The sequence below is a fragment of the Ambystoma mexicanum genome, chromosome 2p (assembly GCF_040938575.1).
Source record: "Ambystoma mexicanum isolate Mex_15411 chromosome 2p, UKY_AmexF1_1, whole genome shotgun sequence".
In the NCBI taxonomy this organism is placed as follows: Eukaryota; Metazoa; Chordata; class Amphibia; order Caudata; family Ambystomatidae; genus Ambystoma; species Ambystoma mexicanum.
The window spans coordinates 647,249,039-647,275,166 of record NC_090923.1 but is presented as its reverse complement, the minus strand read 5'-3'; the positions used below and the strand labels follow the sequence as shown (position 1 = coordinate 647,275,166).

Here is a 26,128-nt window from a genome sequence, read left to right as displayed (position 1 = left end):
TTGCCACTACCAATTCAGTGTCCTGCCTTTCATCAACTCCCAAGGTCTCCACCAAGCTGCTGGATAGCTGCTGGATATGAGTTTCTGGATTTGTTCTCTGAGAAATCTTTTTTTTTTTTTTCTTTTTTTTTCTTTCCCCCACAGGAAGAGGTTCTACTAAAAGCACATCCTTCAAGGTAGGAAAAAAATGTTCATATTACACGGGAAATATTTCTGTCTGGTATTTTCTTCCCTTAATGCTATCCCCAGAGGCAGACTGGCCTCTATGTCCCCTAGATGATTATGATAACTTTTATTGCGCTTTCGGCAAACCTCTGTGCATAGTACATTGACATCCAATTATTACTCCGAATTTAAGTTGGAACTCATTTATTAAACTTTGAAAAAATGTAAATGTTATTCACCGTGCCAGGATTCAAACATGCGCACAAAGATTTCAGCAGCAGATGCTCAACCCTTTGAGCTATCTTACCAGCAATACCTGGTGAGTGGTTCTAAAATTGTATTTTTAACTAACAAAAGTGGTTGAAAAATCTACACACCTTTTTGTAATCTTGAAAATAACCCTGCTGGGTTCGGCGACAATTGCCCATTGGCTGTTAACTGCCATCCAAGAAGCCAATCGGGCTCCTCCTGAGGGCCGTCATGCTCATCTATTGTAGTGGAAATCAGCTGCTAGTGCTTTCCAATGAGACATTCCATTAGAGGGGATATGCAAAGCTGTTACCTGGACCACCAGTAATGCTTTCTTCAGGCATTATGCTCTCGATTACAGCTCATGAGCAGATGCCAGTTTGGGTCATGCAGTTTTATACAAACGTTTTGGGACATTTATCTATCACATGGGTGGACATACATAGATTAAGGACAACCACCATTAGATATTTTTAGAGTGGAGGAAGTTAGTGAGGGAGGCAGGTTAGAGGCGAGAGAAAAATGTTAGTTTGAAGACAAATTTAGAGGGGATCTCGGAGGCAAGGTGGTAGGCTTTTCCTTTGGTTTGAACAATTTCTCGAATGTCTGGGAGTAGAGAATTCCATTCATGTGCAGCAAGAATAGAGAAAGATCAGATGCAAGAGGAATCACAGGGAGGGCAACGTGCCACAAGAATAGTGGAGGCAGATTGGATATTACGAGAACACTTGTAGAGTTGGATAGAGTAGGATAGATATGGTGGTGCCTTACAGTGGAAAGATTTGTTAACCAGGAGAATTATTTATTATGATATTTATTGAGCACGGGCCTAGCTCAGAGAAGCAACAGAGCGCTTTACAGAGGTGTACACCAATACAGATGCATAACGGAACGCTTTTCAGTGGTAACAGAACAGATATACAGCAGGGGGTAGGATACAGAGGTACATATGTACCGGGTGGAGGATAGGTGCAGGCAGCATCTAGCGAGTCAGGTGGCGAGAAGAGCGACGTGATGGCCTAGGAGAAGACACTTAAATCTGGCCCGGTTTTGCGTAGTCAGCCATCCAGCCTGGTGACGGTACGAGGAAGTAGGTGTGAAGTGAGGGAGTTCAAAGAGTCCTGGTAGTAAATAATCTTGTTGAGAGGGCAGAAAGCATACTTGGAAGACCAAAGAGGATGCTGCGCAGTAGTCCAGTTTATAGAACACAAGAGTGATTAATGGATGCTTGGCTGTGTTGAATGGAAGGAGGTGCCGGATTTTCCCAATATTTAGGAGGTCGAGCCACCTTTGCAGTTTTGGAAATGAAAGAAGAGAAGGTGTGAGAAGAGTTATAGATGACGCTGAGATCCAGTAAAGATGGAACCAAGTCACAAGTGATATTAGCAAACTTCAGCAGTCTAATCCATAAGAAAAATGGGTCCTTGTTCCCAAAAGTCTAATGAGCCACAATGCCTCTCCCTGGAATGTATCTGTAACATGTAATTTACTTGTGTTGGTGAATGTTCAAAAGAAGAGATGCAATAAAGTTACGAGGTAAGTAAATCAGAATGTAATACTCTGGTTCGACAACCAAAAAACAGTGGACTGGAAGGATAGAAAGAGACTTGTTCTTAATGTAATCCTTTGGATGACTGGGAGACAAATGCTTTGTGTTTACTTACCCCCCCTGACTCTGATTTTCCCAGGTGACTTGATGGGTCGACTGGGGGTTGCTGGAGGTTTGATTTTCTGCTGTTAGATCCGGTTAGAGGTGCTCAGGAGCTACGGGTACAAGGATTCTTCCGGTTGGGTCCAGGAGCAGAGTGCAACTCTTGTCAATGTAGAATTCACTGATGGAGTCCACTTCAGGACACTTCACAAGACTGGGAAAGGCGAGTTCCAGCAATGGCTACCGCACACCGATGAGGTCAGGTGTCCTTCCAGACATGGTTGTAGAAGTGCTTCCAGAACAGGATCCTTTGAGGCTCGTGCGGCTGGTCCTCAGCTGGAAGACCACTTATACCACAATTTGGTGAACACGCAAGCCCACTGGAGAGCTGGGCAGTCCACCGGGTGGTCCAGGGACACTTTCGAAGGCTCAGGATGGCTGTATCTTAGAAGACGTAGAGACTGCTTGGTCCCACCAGTCCAGGGGGTGAAACACCACACAGGGCCTTCGCAGATCAGGAAGTCCAACAGAGCTTCACTGGGCCAGACGCAGGAAGGAATGCCGGGCCGCTCCAGGAGTAGTCTTCGTATCTTCAGTCGGCTGTTCTTCTACAGGGAATTCTTGGCTCCAGCTCTGATCTGAAGAAATGGCTGCATGAGTCACATTCCTATGCAAAATCCAGCCTGGAAGCAAGTCCAAGAACACTCAGACTGACATGTGGCGTTTGACCAGATAGCCCCACCCACTTCCTGGGCCACACACAGGCATCACTAGCCTGCGAAAGCTGCAGCTTTCCCAGGCAAGTGCATGACTTTATATGATATTTACAGACCTGGCAAGCAGGAAGAAGGCCAAACAACATTATGGTCAGAGAACAAGTGAAAATCTTGTGGCTTGGCCATTTTAGGGCACTAGCCAAATTTAGTAGCTGTACACAGTAAACACGAATGTGCACACTAGAAATGACAGTGTAAACATCTTATTGCTGCCACCAGCTTGTCTTTAGGCACATATAACAGTTACCAAAAATCTCCAGTGTAAAAGGCTAGTGTGTGTAAGGGTGCAGAAGAGGGGCTCAGTCACAGTGATGGCATTTATTTGGGTACAGAAATCAAGAAAGGGTTGAAAACATGCCTCTGTCCCTAAAGCTAAGCGGGCTTTCCCTGCCTGAAAAGAAACTGGTAAAATTGCTAGGATGTCTAACAGCAAAAAATCTGTTACTGTTGTATCTCGAAAGCGTACCTCTTTCCCCAACACTACTAACTTAAAACCAACTGTGCAAGGATGAATTCTTTCCAACGTAAAGTGTTCATAGTGGTTCCAAACAAAAGAAAAGTTCCCATTCTCTCTGGTAATCAAAACTGGGGAAATAAACAATGTTCACAAATCTAGGATTCCAAGGCTAGGGTTGTGCTCCTTTCCCCTAGACAACTTCTTATTCTACTTTCCTTCCTTTTGGGATCTGAGCCCAGTATCCTTTTTAGGTAAATGTCATTTGGCAATTCACAATGATAGATTTCTCAGATTCACAGTGCTTTATCCCACCAACTTGGCACATTTCCCTCCAAGCCTAGGACTATAGCCTTGGAATTAGTTCTTTTAAGTTCCAGGGTTCTTGACCCACTTGGTCCCAAACTCACATGCGGGTCCCATACTCCCCTGCTTGGTTTACTCCCCTGCCAACATACAACTCTTCCTTGTTTGCTTCTTTTAAAATTGGGGTGCCAGACTCTTATTCTCAGTTTCTCATATTGTACTGTGGACGCAGTGCCCCGGCCCCATGGGAAAGGTATCCCCATAGGCGAGAAGGGACGACATCCTCAGATTCGCCACAGGTGATACAAAAGTATCCCCATTTTACTGCATTGTAAAATATTAAAAAGATAAAAAGGGAAATGGTTTCTCAGTACTGATAGTCTGACGGACTGATCAATTTCCATATAACAAATTGGCAAAAATGTCTTAACCAGTTAAAAAACACAGCAGAAAGAAAGATTGGGGGTCCATAGAAACTATGGAGGGAAGTTGCTAAAAGATAATCTTTCCTAACAGAAACTCTTCTCTGATACTGCTGGACCTCTCTGCAACGTTCGACAGTCGGCCACAGCATCCTCATCAAAAGACTACAAGAAATGGGAATCAGTGATTTACCCCCTACTCCAGTTTAAATCATTCCTAACCTATGAAACACACAGTCTGGATTAAACCTTTTAAATCGAGTCCAATGAAAACCAACTGTGGAACCAAAGAGATTGTTCCTATCCCCAATGCTTTTCAACTCAATGCTAGAACACTGTCTAAAAGAAATCTATGAATGGATATGAACACAGCCTCAAACTCAACCCCGGCAAAACAGAAATAATGGTTCCACCCAAAAACCAGGAAAAACAACCACTCCATCCCATGGCCATAGAACTAGGAACAGCACAGGCGCCATCGGAAACCGTTATAAACCTTGGAGTCCTAATGGATAACAAACTAACAATAGAACCACAAGTAAACGCAATAATTAAGAAATACTACTTCATCCTGCACACAGTAAAAAGGATCCTACCATTCCTCGTCTTCATCCAGAAAACACTCCCCTTCTCCCTCCTCTCCAGAATAGACTATACCTTGGAATTCCTGCTAAAGAAACTGCAACATATCCAAAATGCAGTGGCCAGACCTCTCCTCAGACTACCACAAAGGCAACACACAACCCCAACGCTAAAAATGCTACATTGGCTGCCGATCAAACAACAAAGCACGTTCAAAACAATGTGCATAATGCACAGGCCAATCCGTGGCCAAGGAGCAGAATTCCTACAAAAAGAATTACGATCTACCAACCATCAAGACAACTTAAAACCTGGCTTTTCACCACAGAATCATACGGAAATTACTAGGATTGACAAAGACACCATTGGAAACAGAACACCCTGGAACAAGCACACATGGAAGAAGCCAGGGAGGGACACTAAAAAAGACTACCACCAAACAACCCTACTCTAGACATCACCTCAGGGACGCGTACCATAGCTTCAGATGGAGGAGCATGACCCAAGTAACGGGCACACCTGGAGGCCCTAAAGCACCTTCTTCTGCGGTGTGGACCCTGCACCAAGTGCTGGGTGAGGCAAGGGTAGGCACACCCTTGACAAACACTTCAACCATACCCATCTCCACCCAGGGTTGGGAGGAGGCCTTCACCACCTCATGACCATAGACTGCTTGACAGAGAGGACAGCCACCACCATGCGCAGAACACAGCTAATGAACTGCTACAAATGCACAGCACAGGCAAAGTCCCTGAGCAAAGAAGTCTGAACCAGGAAGGTAAGAAAAGCCCCACTAACCGAACCCTAAAACCTAAAATTCCACATACATCTCTTAAACACTAAATAAACAACCCCTTCTCTGCACAGCAATCCACATGCACTTCACTACACTGCAACAACACAACAAACCACACATAGCCCTGGATAACAGCACATGGAAATCTACCTAGCTGTAAATCCCAACCCAAGGCCATCTAACGGTGCAAACCGAACTGAAGCTGTCAACAGGACATCACAAATCTCTCTACCTCTTACCTCTATGCCCCACTAACCCACCCCACACTCCATCCTTTTCAGATCCGCCAGAGCACCACTCTGGTGGTGATAGTGCACGGTTTAAATAATCGTTAACATTAACATAACATAAATGGACTTAACCATAGTAACAACTGTACTTAGTCCATATTCCCTTTTCCTGTAGATTCCCTCTACCATCCCCAAAAGTTGCTATGTCTTACTAGATGTAGGGACTTACCCAGTGTTGCAGTGCTCCCAACCGTAAAAAGGAACTTCGAATGGATTGTGTCCTCCCACGTACTCCCCAACTATTGATAATATATCAGCTTCAGCTGCTTTGGAAACTTTTTTGACAGGGGGCGCTGTGTGCCGTCTCATCAAGTCAATGTCCCTCGAGGGCCTCCATTTGACTGTCGACATCATCCTCAGTATAAGTAGTTTACGCAGCGCCCGTTGGCTTCAGTTCTGGTTTTCCGACCTAACGATTCGAGAGAATTGCGGCGCGCTTTGGTTCTCCCAGGAATTCGATAGTATTTTCATCTGAAAATGTCTTCGTCGGCTCCATCGATGCCTAAGACAGGCTTCAAGAAGTGCCAAGACTGTGGTCCGAAGATGTTGATCACCGACCCACACTGCATATGTCTGTGGTGTCTTGGTACCAGTCACCGTACCTCCGACTGTGACTCCTGTCAGGCGATGATTGAAAAGTCTCTCGGAGCGTAAAGGTAAATTGGCAGTGGGGAGGTTGGCTTGGAATCTCTTTCGAAGAGTTCAAAGAGAAAGACTGATCAGTCGAGGGATTCTTCTCAACGTAAAAAATCGAAACGGTCTCGATCACGCCATTCTTAGTCGTCTTCATCGAAGAAGGCCAAGAAGCGCCGTCATAGATCACCTTCGACCACCAGTGATTCCACGGCTGAGGTAATCAAGTGTCCATCTAGATCGGACTCGCCAGCAAAGTGGGATGTATTTCATAATGAGATGCTTAAGATCTTCGAGAACGCAGCCTCGACCCCCTCGAAGGACAAGCAGAAAGCCCACGCCCCTGTCGATGTGCAAAAAGATCGCAAAGGAAAGTTGAAGACAAAATCTTCAAAACTGAGCCTTAAGCCGGTTCTACACCGAGAAAGATCTCAAGCTGGCGAGAAATGGTTGAGGGCTTTGACAAGTCAGGAACCCAGCCCATCGAGGGTTCTGTCGAAGAAACATGAGAGGTTGTTGTCGTCAATGCCTGCATTGACAATGCACAAGTATCGAAGTTGACGCTGACTAAGGCGATCCTGACTTCGAAGCCATTATCGACAATTACCTCGAAATTGTCAAAGCCAGTGATAGTTCAGGAAAATGTTTTTAAACCTTTGCCTAAAAAATACTTTTTAAAGTTTTTATCAAACATCTATGCAGAACAACCTTCTGATGCTAGCACTAGACAATTTGGGTTAAAATTCGGCACCTCTAAAGTGCCAGAAGAACTAATCTCTGATGAGTCCAGATTAAAGGACTTGCATGACAGCCTTCAGTCAGCCGGTGGGTTAGATACCTCTCCCGAGTTAGTTTGACAGACCAGACCCAACTGAACATGCTGACTCCTTATATAGAAAACTGAGTAAGGTTATAGAATTTTTAGGCTGGAGCTGGCCTACTCCTACTTTTGAACAAGATGACATGACGGACAGTATTACAAAAAAGGGTCTCCGCAAACTGGGAGACTGCAGAAACAGCGGCTGCAGTGAATACAAATTTTGCAAAAGAAATTGACCATCCAGCAGCGACCCAGAGTATTTCACTAAACATCCGACACCAGAACGTTTGGTGGTTCAGGCTGCTACATACACCAAGCAGTTGGCATACCAATCCATCCCTCCTTATAGGGATAAGAGAGTGGATTCCTAGGCGAGAAAGGTTTTTACTGCTGGCAGTATGGCATAATGTGACTTGTACCTTTTCAAGGTTTACGTTTAGCTAGACTCGACTGCATAGCTATGGCGGCTGGCCAAACCCCAGAAGGAGAGGAAAGAGACGGCTTCCTGACAATCAAGGATGGTAAAGAGGCAATGGGTGAATGTCACCAATCGGGTCTGGATACTGCAGACAGCATCAGCAGATCCGTGGTAGCTAGCACACTGTTACGCAGATTTGCTTGTTTGAGGAAGTCCGGGGTGGCACCAGATGTGCAAGCTAGACTACTCAACATGCCTTTTGACGGCTCAAGGTTGTTTGGCAGCAAGGCGGGTGGAAATTTGGATAAGCTGCAGACCTCAAAGGCGGCAGCTTTATCCCTTAGCGCCACCATTAGACAGCCTCAATAACCCTACTCTGACTCATCTTCCAGGGGAGTAAGTCCTTTCGGTTCTACTCAATTAGAGGAGGAAGAGGTCAAAGAGATCAGAGAAGATTCCTTGTGATGGACGAGGGAGAGGTGCTAAGCCAACCCAAGCAACTGCAGTTTTGCCATCTGCTGCCGCTACAGAGCCACCTCAAAACACTCTGAGGCCTTGACTCTCACGACCCCGCCTGGAGGCAGAGTTACTCAGCATCTGAACAAATGGCGAGGCATTACTTCAGATGCTTGGGCATTGGCAACTGTAGCCCAAGGTTACTGCATTCCTTTCCAAAAGAGGCCTCGGGGTCATCCACTGAGGAACAACTTTCAAAATTCCAGATCCGCTCCTTGTGCAGGACATTTTGACCCTGCTAGAGAAAGGTGCAATAGAACATGTACCTGTAGCAGAAAGGAACAACGGTTGGTATTCCCTATACTTTCTGATTTCCAAGTAAATGAAGGATTGAGACCCATCTTGGACTTAAGAAAGTTGAACAAGTTCCTCAGGAGGGACAAGTTCAAGATAGTAGCACTTTCCCAAATCCGTCAGGCTCTCCAACTCCAAGACTGGATGGTTTTGTTGGACCTTCAGGATGCTTACCTTTCATGTGCCTATCCATCCCAAGCACAGAAAGTACCTGAGGTTCGCTGTTGGCGGTTCTCATCATCAGTTTCGGGTTCTGCCATTTCGGCTGACCTCCGCCTGAGGGTTTTCACCAAGTTGATGGCAATGGTGGCAGCGAGTCTCAGTAGAGGGGGGATTCACGTCTACCCCTACCTAGACTATTGGATGATCAGGACTCCTTTTCCTGAACAAAGCCTGGAATCCTCAGCGTAACCTGCCACTCACTCCACAGACTGGTTTTCTCCCTCAATTACAAGAAGTCCCACATGATTCAGCTCAAACAGTACAATTTATTGGAGCAGTCCTGGATGCTTCCTCGCGGAAAGCCTTGCCACCCGAGGTGATAGCTCAACACATTCTGCGGATGGTTTCCAAATTCCTGAGTGCCCAGCTCGGTCTCATGGCATCCTGCATTTTCCTGGTGCCGGAGGCTCACCTGAGAATGAGATCCCTCCAGTGGGCTCTCAGGACTCAATGGTCCCAGTTTTCAGGCAAAATGTCAGACCTCCTGAGTTCCGAGCAGAGTTTCTCAGGACCTTCTGTGGTGGGCTTACAAGGACAACATTCTCAAAGGAGAATCCTTTTGGCAGCCATGGCCGGAGATAACGGTAGTGACAGACGCCTCACTCACGGGGTGAGGAGCCCACACCAACGATATGACAATCGGTGATTGTTGGTCTCAATCGGAGTCCAAACTATACATAAACCTGTTGGAGCTGAGGGCAATCAGACTAGCGCTGAAGGCCTTTCTGCCCTCTGTACGGGGAAAGAATGTCCAGATAATGACGGATAACACGGTGGCCATGTACTACCTAAACAAGAGAGGTGGTGTAGGGTCACTACTACTGTGCAGAGAGGCAATGCAGCTTTGGTTCTGGGCAGTTCAAGAAGGCATCTCCCTATCTGCAATTCACTTAGCCGGAGAGGAGAACGCAGTGGCGGATGCTCTGAGCAGGCAGAGCAGAGTCTCCCACGAGTGAGAACTAGCTTGCAAGTCCTTCAAGAGATCTTCACCCTTTTGGGGAACCCCTGAAGTTGATCTGTTCGCGACCAGTGTCAAACAGAAACGCAAACGGTTTTGCTTCAGGGAATTTACCCCAAGAGGAGCTCTAGGAGACGCGTTTGTGGTGGACTGGGAATTTCCACTCCAGTGCGCGTTTCCTCCAGTCCCCGTCATTCCTCACATGGTCAGGAGTCTGAGAAAGTTTGGGCAATCCATGATCCTAATTGTTCTGGATTGGGCCAGGGAGACGTGGTACCAAGACTTTCTGGACATGTCTGCCTGTCCTCCAATGTGTCTTCCACATCGAGAGGATCTTCTCTCGAAAGGGGAAGATCAGGTTCTCCATCCAGAGGTCAAGACTCTGAGCCTTCACGCATGGTTTCTGAAAGGCTGTGATACAAGGATTGGGACCTCCCGGATGACGTAATGGAAATTTAGCTTTCAGCCAGAAGGCCAGCAACAAATTCTCTGTACCGCTGCCATTGTTCAAGTTCAGCAGCTGGTGAAGGGATACAAATTTCGATCCCTTTCTATGTGACACACCTATGGTGCTTTCTTTTATGTTCCAGTCTGGAACCCCAGATTAGCCAGATGAAACAATTAAAGGTTACCTAGCGGCGCTATCTATTTTCAAGCTCTCTTCAGAGGAGGATTCATATTTTAAGATCCCTCTGATTATTCAATTCCTAAAAGGTCGCACTAATGTATTTCCACCAGTTCCATTCAATGTTCCTGTATGGGATCTCAATCTGGTGTTAAGATTTTTAACATGCATTCCTTGTGAGCCTTTACACTCATGCCCATTAACACTTTTGACATTAAAAACTGTTTAGCTTAACTTCAGCCCGCAGGGTAAGCGAGTTGCAGGCCCTTTCCTGTAAACCACCTCATACAGTTTTCCATAAAGAGAGTTCTTCTCAAGGTGAACCCTTTCTTACCTAAGGTAGTCTCTGACTTCCACTTGTCGCAAAAAACGACTTTACCAACTTTCTATCCACCCCCCCAGCCAGGAAAGGAAGAAAGATTACATTGAGTGGACTAAAAACAAGGCTCTGTTTTTTGTTTTTAAATATACAGAATGGCAAACTTTCGCCAAAATGTCCAATTATTCATTGGTTATACTGGCCCCAAATTGGGTCTAACGGTTACTAAACAAACCAAATCCAGATGAATCTTCCGAGCTATTTTTTTAAATGCTACAGATTAGCGTTCAAGGACCCGGTTGCCAGTCATTTGGTCGAAAATAATTGGTCGACTGGACAACTGGTCGAATCAATTTGGTCGAAAACCAAATGGTCGAATTCTTTTTTTTTTTTTTTTTCTACACGAAAACCCACAAAACACATATATAAATAAAAAAAAAAATTCGACCATTTGGTTTTCGACCAAATTCCAGTCGACCAGTTTGTATTCGACCAAATGACTGGACAGCCAAGGACCCACCGGAAGGTCTCAGAACACATTCTACAAGGGGCATAGCCACACTACTGCTCTTCAAAGAGGTGTCCCAAACAGAAATTTGTTCAGTGGCCACTTGATCGTCTATCCCCGCTTTTGTGAGGCATTGTCTGGATTCATCTTCCAGTCAGGGAGGACAATTTGCAAAGGCGGTCCTTCATTCAGTAACTGATTAGAAGAAAATGCCATTTGTTCTTTCACCACCAAATTATTACTGCTTTGGGAGTAGATGAAGCATACGTGGGAGGACACAATCCATTCGAAGAACAAGTTACTTAACCCTAGTAATGTTCTTTCGATTGGATGTTCCTCCCACATATTCCTCATCGCCCCTCCCAGCCTACCCTACAGTACAATTTATATGTTCTTTCACTTTACGCTTTCTTTGAGGATCATCCTATCGAAACAATGTTACCAGGGGTAAGTAACTTGTTCGTCTAGAAGAAAAGCTCTCTGCTACTTGGCTATAGGCTCCAGTTCCGCCCCTGTTATAAACATCCAATAAATACGGAGGAAAGGGGACTTTGGATTAAGACTATTGTAAACACCACTGTGAGGAACCTTTTCCTAAACATTTTGATAAACTTTACAGGATTTACCCTAAACAGGCAATGTTGACTGTTCTAGTCAGAGAATGGGCACACATGCATTACCCACCCTCCTCATGTGGGGTTAAAGGTCTTTCCATTTCTAGTATTTAACCTGTTGAATTTTGCCCCTGCGCATGCAAATTCCCTAAATGAAGCGCCTCCTAAACATAAGCTTCCCAGTAAGTAAACAAGAATGCAGAGCTATCCCATTAAACCTCGAAATACAGTATAAGATGCTAGCGAAGCCTACAGCCAAGGAGGGGTGCAGCCTGGACATTCTAGACTAGCTATTACCCAGGCGGGGTGCTGCCCCTTAAATCATAATGTGTCACTCTCCCTGCAATTGATGACCTGCCTTAATTTATCTAATTACTTGTACCATGCCACATGCGCGTGGGCCTCAGTGCACATGTAAAACAGCACAAACAGACGCACAGGCAGTCAAAGGAGAACGGGGGGTGTCGGCTACACTATTACTTAACCAGGATTAAGGGTAAAAAGATGAGTCTTGATTGCTTTCTTGAAAGTCAGCAGAAAGTAGAGGGATTCGCATTGGCAGGGCGAGGGCATTTCATTCCCTCAGGGCTTGCACATCAAAGCTTGCCCCACCAAATCTGACCAACTTAAACGCGATTGAAGCAGTTTGCGGGAGTCTCTCGGGGTAAAGGGATCTGGAGTGGGCTGCTGTTAAGCAGCTCATTAAGTAGGGCGGGCAGTGGCCGACTGACCTTTGTACGTCAGTGTGAGCACCTTAAGAGTCATCCTGTGCTTACCTTGCAGCCAGTGAAGGTCCTGTCTTGTAGGTGTAACATGATCATGTTTAGCTAGGCCCTGAACTGCCCCAACATCTCCATGTTGGGCAATCTTGGGGGAGTGTAGTTTAGCTCGGGTTGTCCCGATCAAGAGGCTGTTACAATAGTCTAGTCGTTTTCAAATGGACAAATAAGGTCTTATTTGATATAGTAGTTTGGTTACATGGTGACAAGAGGAGCAAAGGTGAGAATCCTGAGCTTTCATGGAAATTTCCACATCCAGATAGATTACTAAATTCTTAACCTGTAACCTGATCATGCAACCCATGATCTTGAGGTGGGTGTAAAGAGGGTCAAGTTTTTTTAACCAAGTGCAAGACTAAATGTTTTCTCCTCGATGAGGGTCATCCATGAATGAATAGCAGTGAACTTTCTGTTTATGACTTCGGTGTCTTGGCTGTGATTACCCAGTAGCTCGAAGAGAATCGGTACGTCATCAGCATAGTGGGTCTATTGAGCCCCCAGACTGTCAAGGAAGTCGAGAAAATGACTGATGTACATGTAGAATAAGGTAGGTGACAAACACAAGCCTTTGGGTACCCCACAGGAGGTGGTAATGTGTAGGCTTGTGCACCAGTCTACAGCCACTCTGGAAGATCTTGGGCCCAGGAAAGATTTAATCAACTGGGCCGCTTTCTCTAAGCAGCCAGCAATGTCCTTGAGTCTGTTCACAAGAAGATTGTGATCAACATCAAAAGCTGCTGAGAGATCGAATAGCATCAGCAGCACCAGGCAAACACGGTCCACTATACTATATTAGATATAAAACCGGACTGATGATTACTTAGCATGTTGTTTGCCTCCACAAATTCCTGAATAATTGATTCTTAATCTACCTTTAGGAGTTTAAGACTATAGGTAATAGAATCTTTTTGTATTTTTCTGCCCCTAAGTATGTATTTGGTTGATTGGGAGGTGACAGCACGGAACATTTTTCATGGACTTCATAGTTTCGGTAATTAAATGTTGACCTTTAGGACACTGAATTACATTTTTTGTCACTGAATAATCCAGGTCAAATGTTTAGTAACTCAATAAATAACCTATCAATGTATTCCTCTTTGTATTCATTTTATTTTTTTCTCTTTTTGCAGGCATCTGAGAAGCATGAAAGCATGGGGAAATCACAGAAAAAGCAGTCAATTGTGGCTCTAGAAGATTGTATAGAGCTTTTTACCACAATGGAGACACTTGGGGAGCATGATCCCTGGTAGGTCTTTCCGATGTGTTTATTTAAAAAAGATAATGTATATTCTTATATTTTAAAGGCATAAACATCAAGTAACCACATGTGCAGGCAGGTCATGCAATCATCACATCTATTATCAAGATTTTGGATGGGTCAAAGTATTGCACGTTTGTGGTGTCCTTAGATAGTTGGTCTTTCAGCCCCCTTAGTCTGACTTCTCGGTTTGATTCAGCCTCTAATTCTGGATCATGTTGCTTTCGCATTTGGTTGCTTCACAATATTTGGTCTCTAACATTGTGCGTCACAGCTTTTAACAATCAGTGTGAGTCTGTAGACAGATGTCTGTGCCTGAGTGCAGTCTCCACCTCGCTTACGCACCCACTGCATCTATATCCTTCAGTCTAATTCCACACTGAACCAGATTGAATGCTTTTTGTGGAACTACAGGTTTTAATTTCGAACAGGCCTTCATAAGCCTTTGTTTTTTTTTTGTTTGTAATCATTTTATTTAAATTGTTAATGTTTACAAAGGAAAGCAATAGAGCTGAGTGAGACCGACCGGGCTTGGGCCGGCCTAGGCCAACACTTGGGCTCTGGCCTGACCCTCCTCTTGGCTCAATGCCTGTTCAACGCAGGGGCCAAACATGAGCCCCACCTGCAACCCAAAAAATAGTTGTTAAATGATTTTTTTTAAATCATGCTCCTGGTGTGCTACTAGCACATCCAGGAGCGTGGTGCCTGGACAGCCTTACTTCCTGTCCCACCTTAGCCACTTCATTGGCTGATACGGGCGTGCAGCACTATCTGGTGCAGCAGGATAGAAGCAACTTTAAAGGAAAGTCAAGTGACTGCCTTGTCCCTACAGTGCTCATTCCCATTGCAGTCTCCCATGCCCTCCACCCTTCCCCTCATTTCAGAAATAATGCCCTGCCCCCCCAGCACCACATCCTCTTTTCCCTGGCCCTCTTTCGATGTGCCATCCCAGAAATGCCAGCGCTTTCCCCTCACTAAGCACCACCATCCCCTTGTTCTCTGCTCCAGCCCCCCTTGCCATACACAAATCCCACTGGCACTATACATATCCTCTCCTCCAGTGCCGCACTCTTCCTTTAAGAGAAATCCCACTGGCTCGATCCCAGTCTGCCCTCGCATGCACCCAACTCCCAGATTACTCTCTTGCCCCCCGCCCTACTAGTACAGCGTATGTGCTGCTTTGGCTCGGCATGTATTGGGGCAGGCTAGGCTCCCTACCGCCGCTCTTCGCCAGAGTTCCACGGCTCTTCCAGATCTAGAAAATAATATAGCACAGACAGAGGGAGGTAAAAGCCCTTTAAAGGACTTACCAAGTGTCATAAATACGACACTTCGAGACATTTTATGTTCCATCAGTGCCAACATAGTCAAAGTTCAAAATCAAAATCCAGGTCAAAATGTTGTAGGAATAACCACCCTTCTCCAGCATGGGGTCTGGCATGGATTCACATGCTCATGAATATTCCCCGTCGTCAGGCTGGGAATCCTCGGTAAAGAAAAAATCAGTATCAGTTTTGTTTCTGATCTGTCTTTCGTAGTAGTAGCCAATCACTGATCTCTATGTCATACTGACCACAGCCAATGACTGCCCTCTACCTAAGCCCCGCCTCTGGCAGCCATCTTCAGATTTTTACCGCACGTTCAAGTGTTGGGATCCTCGTGCTATTGCTCTCGAGCGTTAGTGCTTTTTTTCATGTTTTTTCTCAGAAAAAATTCTCTTTTTTCAGTCAAAAGAGCCTCAAGCTCCACCGTTTCTCCATCCGATCAACGGGGACCCGTGTCGGATTCGTCTACGCCCCTCAAGGGTGAAGATTTCGTCGAGCCACGCTTTTGGAGGACTCCAGAATTTTCTCAGGCCCATCTCGGACATGGCCCAGGAGAAGGGAAGCTCGACGCCCGGAAAGCTGTTCAGGGTCTACCCTGGATGCCAGCTTCAGAATGTCTTTAAGGAGGACGAACACTCCCTTTGCCTTTACTGCCTACATGAGGACAAGACGCACGCGGAGAAGGACTGTGCGTTTTGCGGCAATATGTCGGAACGGACCATGAAGGGCCGCCATCAACGTCTTGCCAACTGGCTGGAAGGAAAGAGCCCGTCAGGCGAGAGGAAGAAGTCCGAGCGGTCTTCTAAGACCTTTGAGGGCACCCCGGCGATGGGGGTCCAACAGAAGGCCAAGCACCACGAGTCCGCTGGCACCGGGAGCGCCGAACGGTCTGGCTCTACGGGCGCCAGGCAGGGCGCATCCTCCCCGGCGCCATCAACCACGAGCCAACGCTCTGGCTCGGGTAAGAGGAAGGCCGAGCACCCGGCGAAGCTCCTGGAGAGACCCCGGTCGAGCTCGAAGTCCCCATCGGAGGGGGAGCGAGGCGGTGACCCTCCCCCCCAAGGAGAAGGCGGTGAGCGCACCTAAGGTGGTGAAAGCCTTAATCCACCTGGCCAAGGCCTCTATCGAGACAGTCGCGGCGGCCCTGGCTCAGCCTGTGGAGGCTAGACCTCGGGGCCCAGAGTCTCCCTGCCACCGCGGAGGGAGTCCTCTTTCATGGCCATCGACAGGACCCCCGTGAAACCTCCGATGGAGAAGAAAAAGGGGGGGGAGGAGGTCATCGAGGATTCGGCCTCAACCTCTGAGTAGGAGCTGATCGAATGTCTTAAGCCACGGCGTTGGCGTGGAAGAAGACCAGCCCGTCGGGAGGGACCCCGACGTAGTAGACAAGAACGTCGAGGGTGCCAACGGGGCTCCTGACCGCCCGTCGGAATCCCCTCAACCAGTGCCGCAAGACAACTCGGCGGCCATTTTGTTGGCTATACAGTCCTTATGCTCAGAGATAAGGACGAGACTGCCGTTGACACCAACGGAGGAACCGCTCCCGACGGGGGACCCGGAGCCAGGCCCTTCTGGGAGCCCTCCCCCTAAGAGAAGGATTCATCCTCCATCTCCTTTTCAGCCATTGCGCCCTGTTCAGCCCTCCTCCCAGTCCACGACACGTGGGGATGATACGGGGACTGACAACGAGGTTTACAACGAGGATCTCCCGTCGTCACCTCCCACCCGGGCTTCCCCGCCCGACGAGATTGGATCGTTTCACTCAATGATCGCCAGGGCATCCGAGCTTTTCCAGCTCTGCCCGGAAGAGAAGAAGAAGGAAGGTTTCCTTTATCAACGGTGCGAGACCAAGAGGAAGACGGTCCTCGCTGTACCTCTACTAGACGATATTTGGGATGAGGGCCTCGCCCTCCTCAAGAACCCATCCACGACACCGGCTAGAAGGGATCGGTACGAGAAGAAGTACTGGGTCCCGGACGCGACCCTCTTGTGCCTTTGGGCACAGCCGACCCCGGACTCGGTCGTCTCCACGGCGGCCAGGAAGAAAGCGGGGGGGTGCGGCCTCTACGTCGACCCCTCCCCACCGGACGGCGAGGGAAAGAAATTAGACACGATGGGATGCAGAGTCATCTCGTCGGCAGCGACGACGATTAAGGCGGGCAACGCCTTGGCTATCGTAGCCCGCTACGACAGGGAGTTGTGGTACAAACTGGCCCCCCTGCTGGTCTTTCTACCAGACAAGAGGGCGGAAGCCCTAGAAATCTTGCAGGAAGGAGAGGTGGCGTCGGACCACGCCATTACGATTACTACGGACATCGCTGACACTGGATTTCGCCAGTTGGGCAACGGCGTGTGCCTTAGGCGGTGTGGATGGCTCAAGGCTACTGACTTCCATCAGGACGTGCAGACCAGAGTCTTGGACATGCCGTTCGACGGAAACAACCTGTTTGGTAAAACAGTGGACGATTCCCTTCAAGCCATCAAGGCGGACACGGAGACGGCCCGGGCTCTTGGGGTTCTCCAGCAACGGTGGCCGCCCTTTCGGAGCGGCGGAAGCAAACAGGGTGCCTCCAAAGGTTCCAGCGGCAGATTTTCCACCTACCGTCAAGCGGCCCGTTCGTCGTCACAGGAAGCTTATAGGGGACGAGGCAAGTCAGGCGGACCCCGCCGTCGTCACCAAGGAGGACAAGGCGGCAAAGCCTCGTCGAAGCAGGATTGAACCAGCCGTGGGGTCGGGCCCCCACCGAAGCACCCTGGTGGGAGGCTGGCTGGCGAGCTTCGTCAGCGTGTGGGAGTCCATCTCCACCGACCGTTGGGTGCTGGACGCCCTAGCTCAGGGTCACGTGCTCGATTTTCTAAAGAGGTGCCCGCGCGTCCCCCCTGTGGCCAGGAAAGAACATCACGTCCCTCAACTTCTCTTGGAGGTAAAGGCGATGCTCAAGAAGGGCGCCATCGAGCTCGTCCCAAAGAGGCTTCGGGGCTCCGGAGTTTACTCAAGATACTTCCTTGTGAAGAAGAAGACGGGAGGATGGTGTCCCGTCCTGGACCTACGACGACTGAACAAATTCATCAAGGCACAGAAGTTCCGGATGGTCACCCTCCAACACGTCCTGGGTCAACTGGAGGAGGGCGATTTCCTGTCGTCGTTGGATTTGGAGGATGCTTACTTCCATATTCCCATCCTAAAGGGACACCGAAAGTTTCTCAGGTTCGTGGTCTAAGGGCGTCACTACCAGTTCAAAGCCCTTCCCTGTTCACCAAGTGCCTCGCACCGGTAGCGGCGCAGCGGCGCCGAGAGGAGATCCACGTCTACCCCTACCTGGAGGACTGGCTCATCCGAGCAAAGACGATGGAGCTCGCCGTGGAGCACACGGCAAGGACCGTCCAACTACTCGCGGACCTGGGATTCTCCATAAACTACGCCAAGTCCCACCTGGTGCTCGCGCAAGACGCACTGTTTCTGGGAGCAAAGCTCGACACAGTGTCTCTTCTGGCCTCTCCGTCGGAGGAAAGGACGAGGGCCATCTTGGGCAAGGTGCAGCGGATGCTGGTTGCGGACGCGGCCAGGGTAAGGTCCATCAAGTCCCTCCTAGGAATGATGTCTTCTTGCATTTATCTCATCCGCCTGTGCAGGCTCCGGATGCGCCCGTTGCAGGAGTTCCTGGACGCGCGCTGGATCCAGACGACGGGCAGCTTCGAGGAGAGGGTCACACTCGACAAGAGTTTCCGATGAGCGATCCGGTGGTGGGGCACCCGCGCGCATCTGACGGCGGGCATGGACTTCCAGACCCCCGGCCACCAGGAGACAGTGACCACGGATGCCTCCCTGGAAGGGTGGGGAGCGCACACCGAAAATCTGCACGCGAGAGGCCTTTGGCTTCCGACGGAGAAGTCCCTCCATATCAACGTCCTGGAGCTCCGTGTAGTGTTTTGGGCCCTCAGGTCCTTTCTTCCGTCCCTCAAGGGCAAGGTGATGAGGATCTTCACCAACAACACCACCACCATGTTCTACATCAGGAAGCAGGGCGGTACCAGATGCCCAGCCCTGTCCAAGGAGGCGCAGGATCTGTGGCATTGGGCCGTCGCCCAAGGGATGTTTCTGGTGCCGTTTCATCTGGCAGGGATAAAAAACACCATCGCCGACTCGCTCAGCAGAGAGCTGCGCTCATGCCACGAGTGGGAACTACGACAGGATCTAGTGGACCGCCTCTTCCGGCGGTGGGGCACACCCCAGATCGATCTGTTCGCGACGGGGACGAACTCCAAGTGCCGGCGGTTCGCCAGCAGGTTTCCCCAGCCGAGGAGCATGGGCGATGCTTTCTCGTTCCCCTGGGAGGGCCTGTTTCTATACGCGTTCCCTCCATTGCCATTACTGATCCGGCTCATCAGCCAGCTCAAGAGGTCACGGTGCAGAATGATCCTCGTCGCACCTGCGTGGCCGAGGCAGATATGGTTCCCGGACCTTCTGGACTTGTCAGCGTCCCCGTCAATCAAGCTGCCAGTGGACGCGGATCTTCTCTCCAGGGAAGGAGGCACCATCCTCCATCACAACCCGAAGTCGCTGAACTTGCAGGCCTGGCTCCTGCAGCGTTAGAGTTTGGAGGATACGACATACCGGCCGACTGCAGAGAGGTTCTTGCAAAGGCCAGGGCGTCCTCAACTCTTAAATGCTATGGACACATATGGAAGAGGTTCTCTGTCTGGTGCCACGCACAGAAGATTAACCCTCTACGGATTACGGCTCCCCAGGTACTGCCGTACATTCTGACGCTGGCCAAGGCTGGACTGGCGCACGCGTCCATCAAGATTCATCTTGCTGCGATCTCCTGATACACCAGAACCACGGGACGGACGTCTTTGTGTTCTCATCGTCTGGTGAAAGAAGTCATGAAGGGACTGTTCAGATCGTTCCCGCCGGTGAAGGCTCCGGCCCCGGCGTGGGAGCTCAACGTGGTGCTGACCAAGCTCATGGGACCTCCTTTCGAGCCTCTGCACTCGGCTCCGTTGAAGTTCTTGTCGTGGAAAACAGCGTTTCTTGTGGCCATCACCTCCGCACGAAGAGTGGGAGAGATACAGGCCCTTTCCTGCAAGCCCCCGTACTTGACTTTTCACGACACGAGGGTAGTGCTCAGGACGCACCCCTCTTTCATGCCCAAGGTGCCGTCGGACTTCCACCTCAACGAACCCTTGGTGTTGCCTGTTTTCTTCCCGTCGCCGGCCGAAAGGAGTTTGCACTCGCTGGATGTGGCTAGAGCGCTGAAGTTTTACGTGGACCGCACAAAGTGTTTTCGGAAGACGTCACAACTTTTTGTGAACTTTGGACCTGTCAATCAGGGGAAGGCTCTCTCAAAGGCCTCCATTTCCAGATGGCTCTCCGGCTGTATCATGTACTGTCATCGGTTGGCATACCAACGGCTGCCTGGCCGCCCGAGAGCCCATTCCACCAGAGCTATCGCAGCTACCACAGCGTTCCTATCTGGTGTGCCCTTGCTGGACATCTGCAGGGCTGCTACGTGGAGGTCAACGCACACCTTCACGAAATTCTACTGCGTCGATCGGGATTCCAGCGAGGCGTCCAGGGTCGGCCAAGCAGTGCTGCGCAATCTGTTCGCCTAAGGTGAGCCGGGTGAGGAGGTAAGAATTGCTTAATGTTGAGCCTGTTGCCACCTCCCGTGGTTGTGCATGTGTGTACTGCTATGTATTCTTTTATTCATGAGCATGTGAATCCATGCCAGACCCCATACTGGAGAAGGAACAAGTTACTTACCTGTAACTGTTGTTCTCCAGCATGGGTCTGGCATGGATTCACATGCGAGTCCTCCCGCCTACCCCTCTGCGGCTCTTCACTTGGTCATACTGCCACTTCACGTGCTACCAAATCTAAAGATGACTGCCAGAGGCGGGGCTTAGGTAGAGGACAGTCATTGGATGTGGTCAGTATGACGCAGAGATCAGTGATTGGTTACTACTACGAAAGACAGATCAGAAACGAAACTGATACTGATTTTTTCTTTACCGAGGATTCCCATCCTGACGACGCGGTATATTCATGAGCATGTGAATCCATGCCAGACCCATGCTGGAGAACAACAGTTACAGGTAAGTAACTTGTTCCATACTTATCAGGGGTTACTGTAACGCGGTTTACTTCTGTGTCCCGCCCCCCCTTTCCTTCATGCTTTTGTGAGTTCCTGCTGAGTGGGGATGGGACTAGTGACCTATCAACCCTAGCACACCATCCGCTTTAAGAATTGTATAAGCGACGGGGGACTGCAGCCATGCCCTAGGCTCCATCTCCCATGCTCCTTCCCCTCAAATCCCTTTTTCCGGGTCAGACGCATGACGCAGCACTTGATGCTTCTCTGCTGTAGCTTGAATTTTTTTATTTTTTTTGATTTTTCCCGTTTTCTACCCTCCCATGTATGCTGTGTGTAAAGAGGGGTTCTCGGTAAGACCAGGTGTTACAGGTCATTCACAGCAGCAGTTCCTTACATTCTTGGTTTACATTGCTTGCGGCCTCCAACGCGAGCACACCTGTGCACTCTGCAATACATTTTCAGTCAAATTCCTGCAGTGCTGCCTGGTGCAGTGGGAAGACATCTTCCAGATGTCCCTGCTGGATCACCTCAGGAATTTTCTCCTGAGTAAAATGGTGAGTAAAACCCTTTTTTCTTCGGCACACTGTCTGGGCAACAATTTTATGGGGATTAGAGAAGCAAGAGCGCTGCATTATTGCTGTTTGCCGTGAGGTCTCTGTGGAGACTTCACTAGTGCTCGCCTTGAGGACCTGCAATGGTCTCATACCAGACACTGGCCAGAGGCTGCTTAGGACTCTAACAATGCTTGTACTTGGAACAAAGTTCCTGAGGATATTTCACCTCATACCGAACTTCGATCCAATGCCTTACCCGCACCGCTTACTGGGTCAGTGCCCAAGGGTCTACAGAGGTGTGTGGTTGTGGGGTGGACCCCTGCCCACCATTCTTTCTCAGAGATCCCCAGGGCCTACACAGCCACATTGGCTGCACCACACCAGCAGCACAAAATGACAAATAGTTATACCATCACTAGGTCACGATCTGACTCCTGGCAGCCACTGGGGTCATCAGGTAATCAAATTGTGGCAAAAATGTCGTGGGTAAACCAAATTGCAGCAAAAATGCTGTGATTTGACCCGGTAAAGGTGTACCCCATTATAACATTTACGGGGAGTTGGTGTTCCCTGCCCCCCTTAAATGGTATAATGGGTCCACGGGTTGCGGGGGTGTCCCCTGCGTCCTTTACATGATTGTGGGACAAAAAAACACAGCATTTTTGACGCAATATTATGTATTCACAGCAATTTTTGCCACGATTTTAAGACATGGAACCTCACTGGGGGAAGTTTAACTGGCTCCTTCGCAGCATGTAGGGGTTAGGCTAGGATTCACACCCCCACCACTTCCCTGCTAGTTTTCTTGGGTCTTCCTCCATTCTACCCCGAGGTGGAATGGTCTTCCAGTGTGATGTGATATTCAGGCCCACCTCTTTCTGTCCCCCCACCCCCAGTGACTAGCTACTGAGGTCCCCCCAGGTCCTTCTGTCAAATCCTCATGAAAGAAGTGCTTCTCGCAGCTCTACAAGACCAACCTATGTGCCCTCGGCCAGTGGCTTCATATGTGCCACCACAGCCAGCTGCTCCAATGACGGACCCTGCTTTAAAGTCTGCTATAATCTCTCCTACTTTACTGAAGGACCCGTCTCTTCCTCTTCCTCCAGAACCAACATCTGATAGCCCTGCAGATGTCCAAGATGGAGGTTCGGAGGGCACTGAAGAAGTATGTTTGTCGATCGGCTAATGCCTTCCATGACTGGTAACAGGTCTAATAGAATAGTTGGGGATCCCAGTACCATAAAGTCCCCAATTAGACTAAGGGGTTCTATATTCTGTCTTGTTGCTAAGGGCAGCGGAAAAGTCAGGCATACACTTGTAATCTGATGTGGTGGGGAAAGCACTTCAGATCTCTCTTCTCCCCAGTGGTGAAAAAAGTGGACTTGAATATCCGTCCTTAACTGACAACAAACTATGCGTGATGTGCCATCCTCTGGCGTGTTCCACCATCGTAGCAGCAGCAACTCTTTTCAGCAAAGACCATTCTGCACCATCCACCTCTTCCCAATATCTGCTTGTACTTGACGATTGAATATGGGACTTCACCGTTAAAAAGGTATACATTCGGCTCTTCACTTCAAGCAAATGTGACAAATCTAGTTATGTAGTCACTCCTTTCCCAGGGAAAGTCTCTTCTCATGTGGCCAGCGAAAGGCAGAAGCTTCCTGCTTCCTGACCCTGGGGGAGGCTATCCAAGGGAGGACAACATGAGGGGAGACAACCCTCATGGGAGTGGGATAGACTTGCTACGTCAAACATTTGTTCCCTCTGTTTCATTAGGACCTAACACTCCTTCACCTCCCCATTCTTGTATGGCATATTATAGGGTGGATTATGAATCTGTTACTTTTACGCCCTGTCCCCTTTCCTCACATACTGTATGGGAGTCCTTCGCGAGGGACGGGAGATGGAACCTTTTTCACCAAATTTTGAGGTGCGCAGGGGCGCGGCCCTGGGAGCATGCGCTCTCCTGACTCCGCCCACCGGTGCCACTCCCCAGTCCCCTTTTCCACGTCGGCGGGAACAGGCTGAATTCACCAGCGCTCCTGGGTATGTATTCGGACATGTAATACAGCCTCTATCTAAATCTGCCTGCCTCTACTCTCCGCAACTTATCCAAAACAGGACTGCGAGACTTGTCCTTGGCCTCAAGCCCAGGGATCGTATCTCTCCAGGACTGAAATCTCTGCACTGGCTCCCAGTGGCTGCAAGGATTATGTTCAAAACCCTCTGCATTATCCACAAGGCCTTCTGGGGCCTGGGACCGCATTACCTTCAACTCTCTTCCTAAATGCCTTCCTTCTCAGGCATTTCACTCATCTGCCTCCAACTCCCTCAGAGTTATCCGCTTCTCCAAGTAACGAGTTGGTGGTCGATCTCTCTCCTCGGCTGAGGCCTCCCTCTGGAACAGCCTTCCTACCTCCCTGAAACTCGAGGAGAACCATCTCCGGTTCCAGAAACACCTCAAAACCTTCCTCATTGCTTCTGCTTTCTCTGCCTCTCTCCCCTGCTGAAATTCCCTGCCGATTCTGCACCGGTTACCTGGCCACCCTTTCCGATCTTGGGGCCAGGTCCCGCCTTTTGCTCACCTGCCCTGCCTCCCTGGCAACCCCCTGCACTTGGGGACTGGTTCTGTATCCCTTCAGTCCCCTTACCAGCACTTATGTCTGCTCTTACCTTGCACCTGCCACCATCAGGCCGTTTTAATTATCGCATTTTTTCTTCTTTCCCATGTACTGCACTGCACGTTCCCCTTTCCCTGGCACTCTTTCCTTTCCCCCTACCCTCGCACTTGCACGATCTGAATGACACCTGGCCTAGTAGGATCGTTGTCTGTCTTCTACTGTTTTCCCCTCCCTTGCCTCGTCACGCCTTGAAACACTTGTATATAGGCGCGTTATAAATGCCATATCATATCATATCATGTGCTCTTCCCCGGATATTCTTCTGTCTTTTTCTTTTCAATTAGGTACTTGGTCCTTCGATGCCACACTCCTCCCCTGCGCATGTTGACTTCAGCGTGTGTCCAGCCTGTGAGGGGGCTCTTCCCTACGTCCAATCCCCACGCTCTTTGCCTCCTCTGCCTTGGCCCCGACTACAGCTGGGAGGGTTGTTCCACATATGATGCACTGACCCCATGTGTAATGAAGAACAGGCTAGTTTTGTGGAGGGAGCTCTTCCAGAAGTCGCCTCCGGAGAACCTAAAGGACTTCGTCAAGCATCGTTTGAGGCCAAAGGCAAGGCCTCTATTTACCATTGCACTCCGTAAGGGCAACTCCTTCCCTAGGAAGCGCCCGAGCGGGAGGAACTTCTTGGGTTCTCGCACCAGCACACGTACCGAGGCTAGTCCAGCTACCAGCGTCACGGCCAAGGGGTCTCCAGAGCCTTCCGTTGTGATGGTGTTGAGGGACCACAAGGTTCTTTTACCAGGGTTACTCCCGAGGGGCAATGTCCTAGTACCGGCATCATGTCCGAGGGGGTGCGTTCACGCAGCACTACCAGCAGCTATGCGAAGGGCAATACGCCTGCCAGGTCCTGTCCTGAGATGCGGGATAGGCCTTAAGTTCCAATACCAAACGTCTAGGAAGACGCTGGGTCCAGTGAGCCAGGCACCATGTTTTCGGCACGCAGCTCAACAAAATGGCTGCTGCGCCAAATAAATTGGCTGTTCGTCCGATACCTCCCCTAGGAACGGAGCGGGTAGAGGAATGAGTTACAAGGTGGGACTGGTGTCAACCAGGTACGTGGCCTACAGCTTATGCATCAGCACCGCAGGGCAAGTTTCCCCTGCACCCCAGGCAGAGTGTGCCCTGGCCCCAGCAGCCTCCAGCCACTCTGTCAATATCACCTGCCACCTCTTCAGTCTCCGAAGACCGGTTCTTCGAAAGGGTCCTAGCGCTGATGAGAACTCCCCAGATGGGGACCATCCTTCGGGATACAATCAGGGACATGCTCCCTCCGGTCACTCCACAGGCATCCATAGTCATTCCTCCTATGACTCCAGCCCCACAGGCCCCAGCGCAGTCCCCGCCTGCTCCTTGGATTCCAGCTTCCCTGCCTCCCACATTACAGGCGGTTCCACACCAGCCTCCGCAGCAGCCACTGGCTCCGGCCACTATGTTACAGCCCTCAGTACTCCGCCTTCCGCTCCAGACCCTCTGAGTGCCCTGGTGAACACTGACGAGGAGGAGGACCCTGACGCGTTCATGGAGCCAGGGCCTCCATGAGCGCCTTGCAGGTTTGGCAGAATATTTGGGCCTTCCTCAGCCCGTGGTAGAGCAGCCTGAGGAGGGGGTCTTGGCAGAAGTCCTCACCCTAACGCCCCCTACCAAAACGGGGATCCCAATGCAGAAAGATGATGTTTCCCTGGCCAAGAAGGGGTGGCTCAAGCCTCACTCGGCCCAACCTGTCAATCAGAACCTTGACGCCTAGTATAGGCAGATGGAGGGGGATACACTCTTGCTTTCGGCGCATCTCAACCGCACTCTTCTGTGATC

General features: G+C 49.5%; 1 protein-coding gene across 2 annotated transcripts in view; it reads left to right on the top strand.

The window, feature by feature from the left end:
• The window catches only part of USP4 (ubiquitin specific peptidase 4), a 2,223,295-nt gene that overhangs the window by 1,868,026 nt on the left and 329,141 nt on the right, over positions 1 to 26,128 (top strand). For both annotated transcript variants that reach the window (XM_069644193.1, XM_069644194.1), the window contains one exon: positions 13,528 to 13,643. In XM_069644193.1, the coding sequence (XP_069500294.1) occupies positions 13,528 to 13,643 (116 nt within the window). The remainder of the gene's footprint in view (positions 1 to 13,527; positions 13,644 to 26,128) is intronic.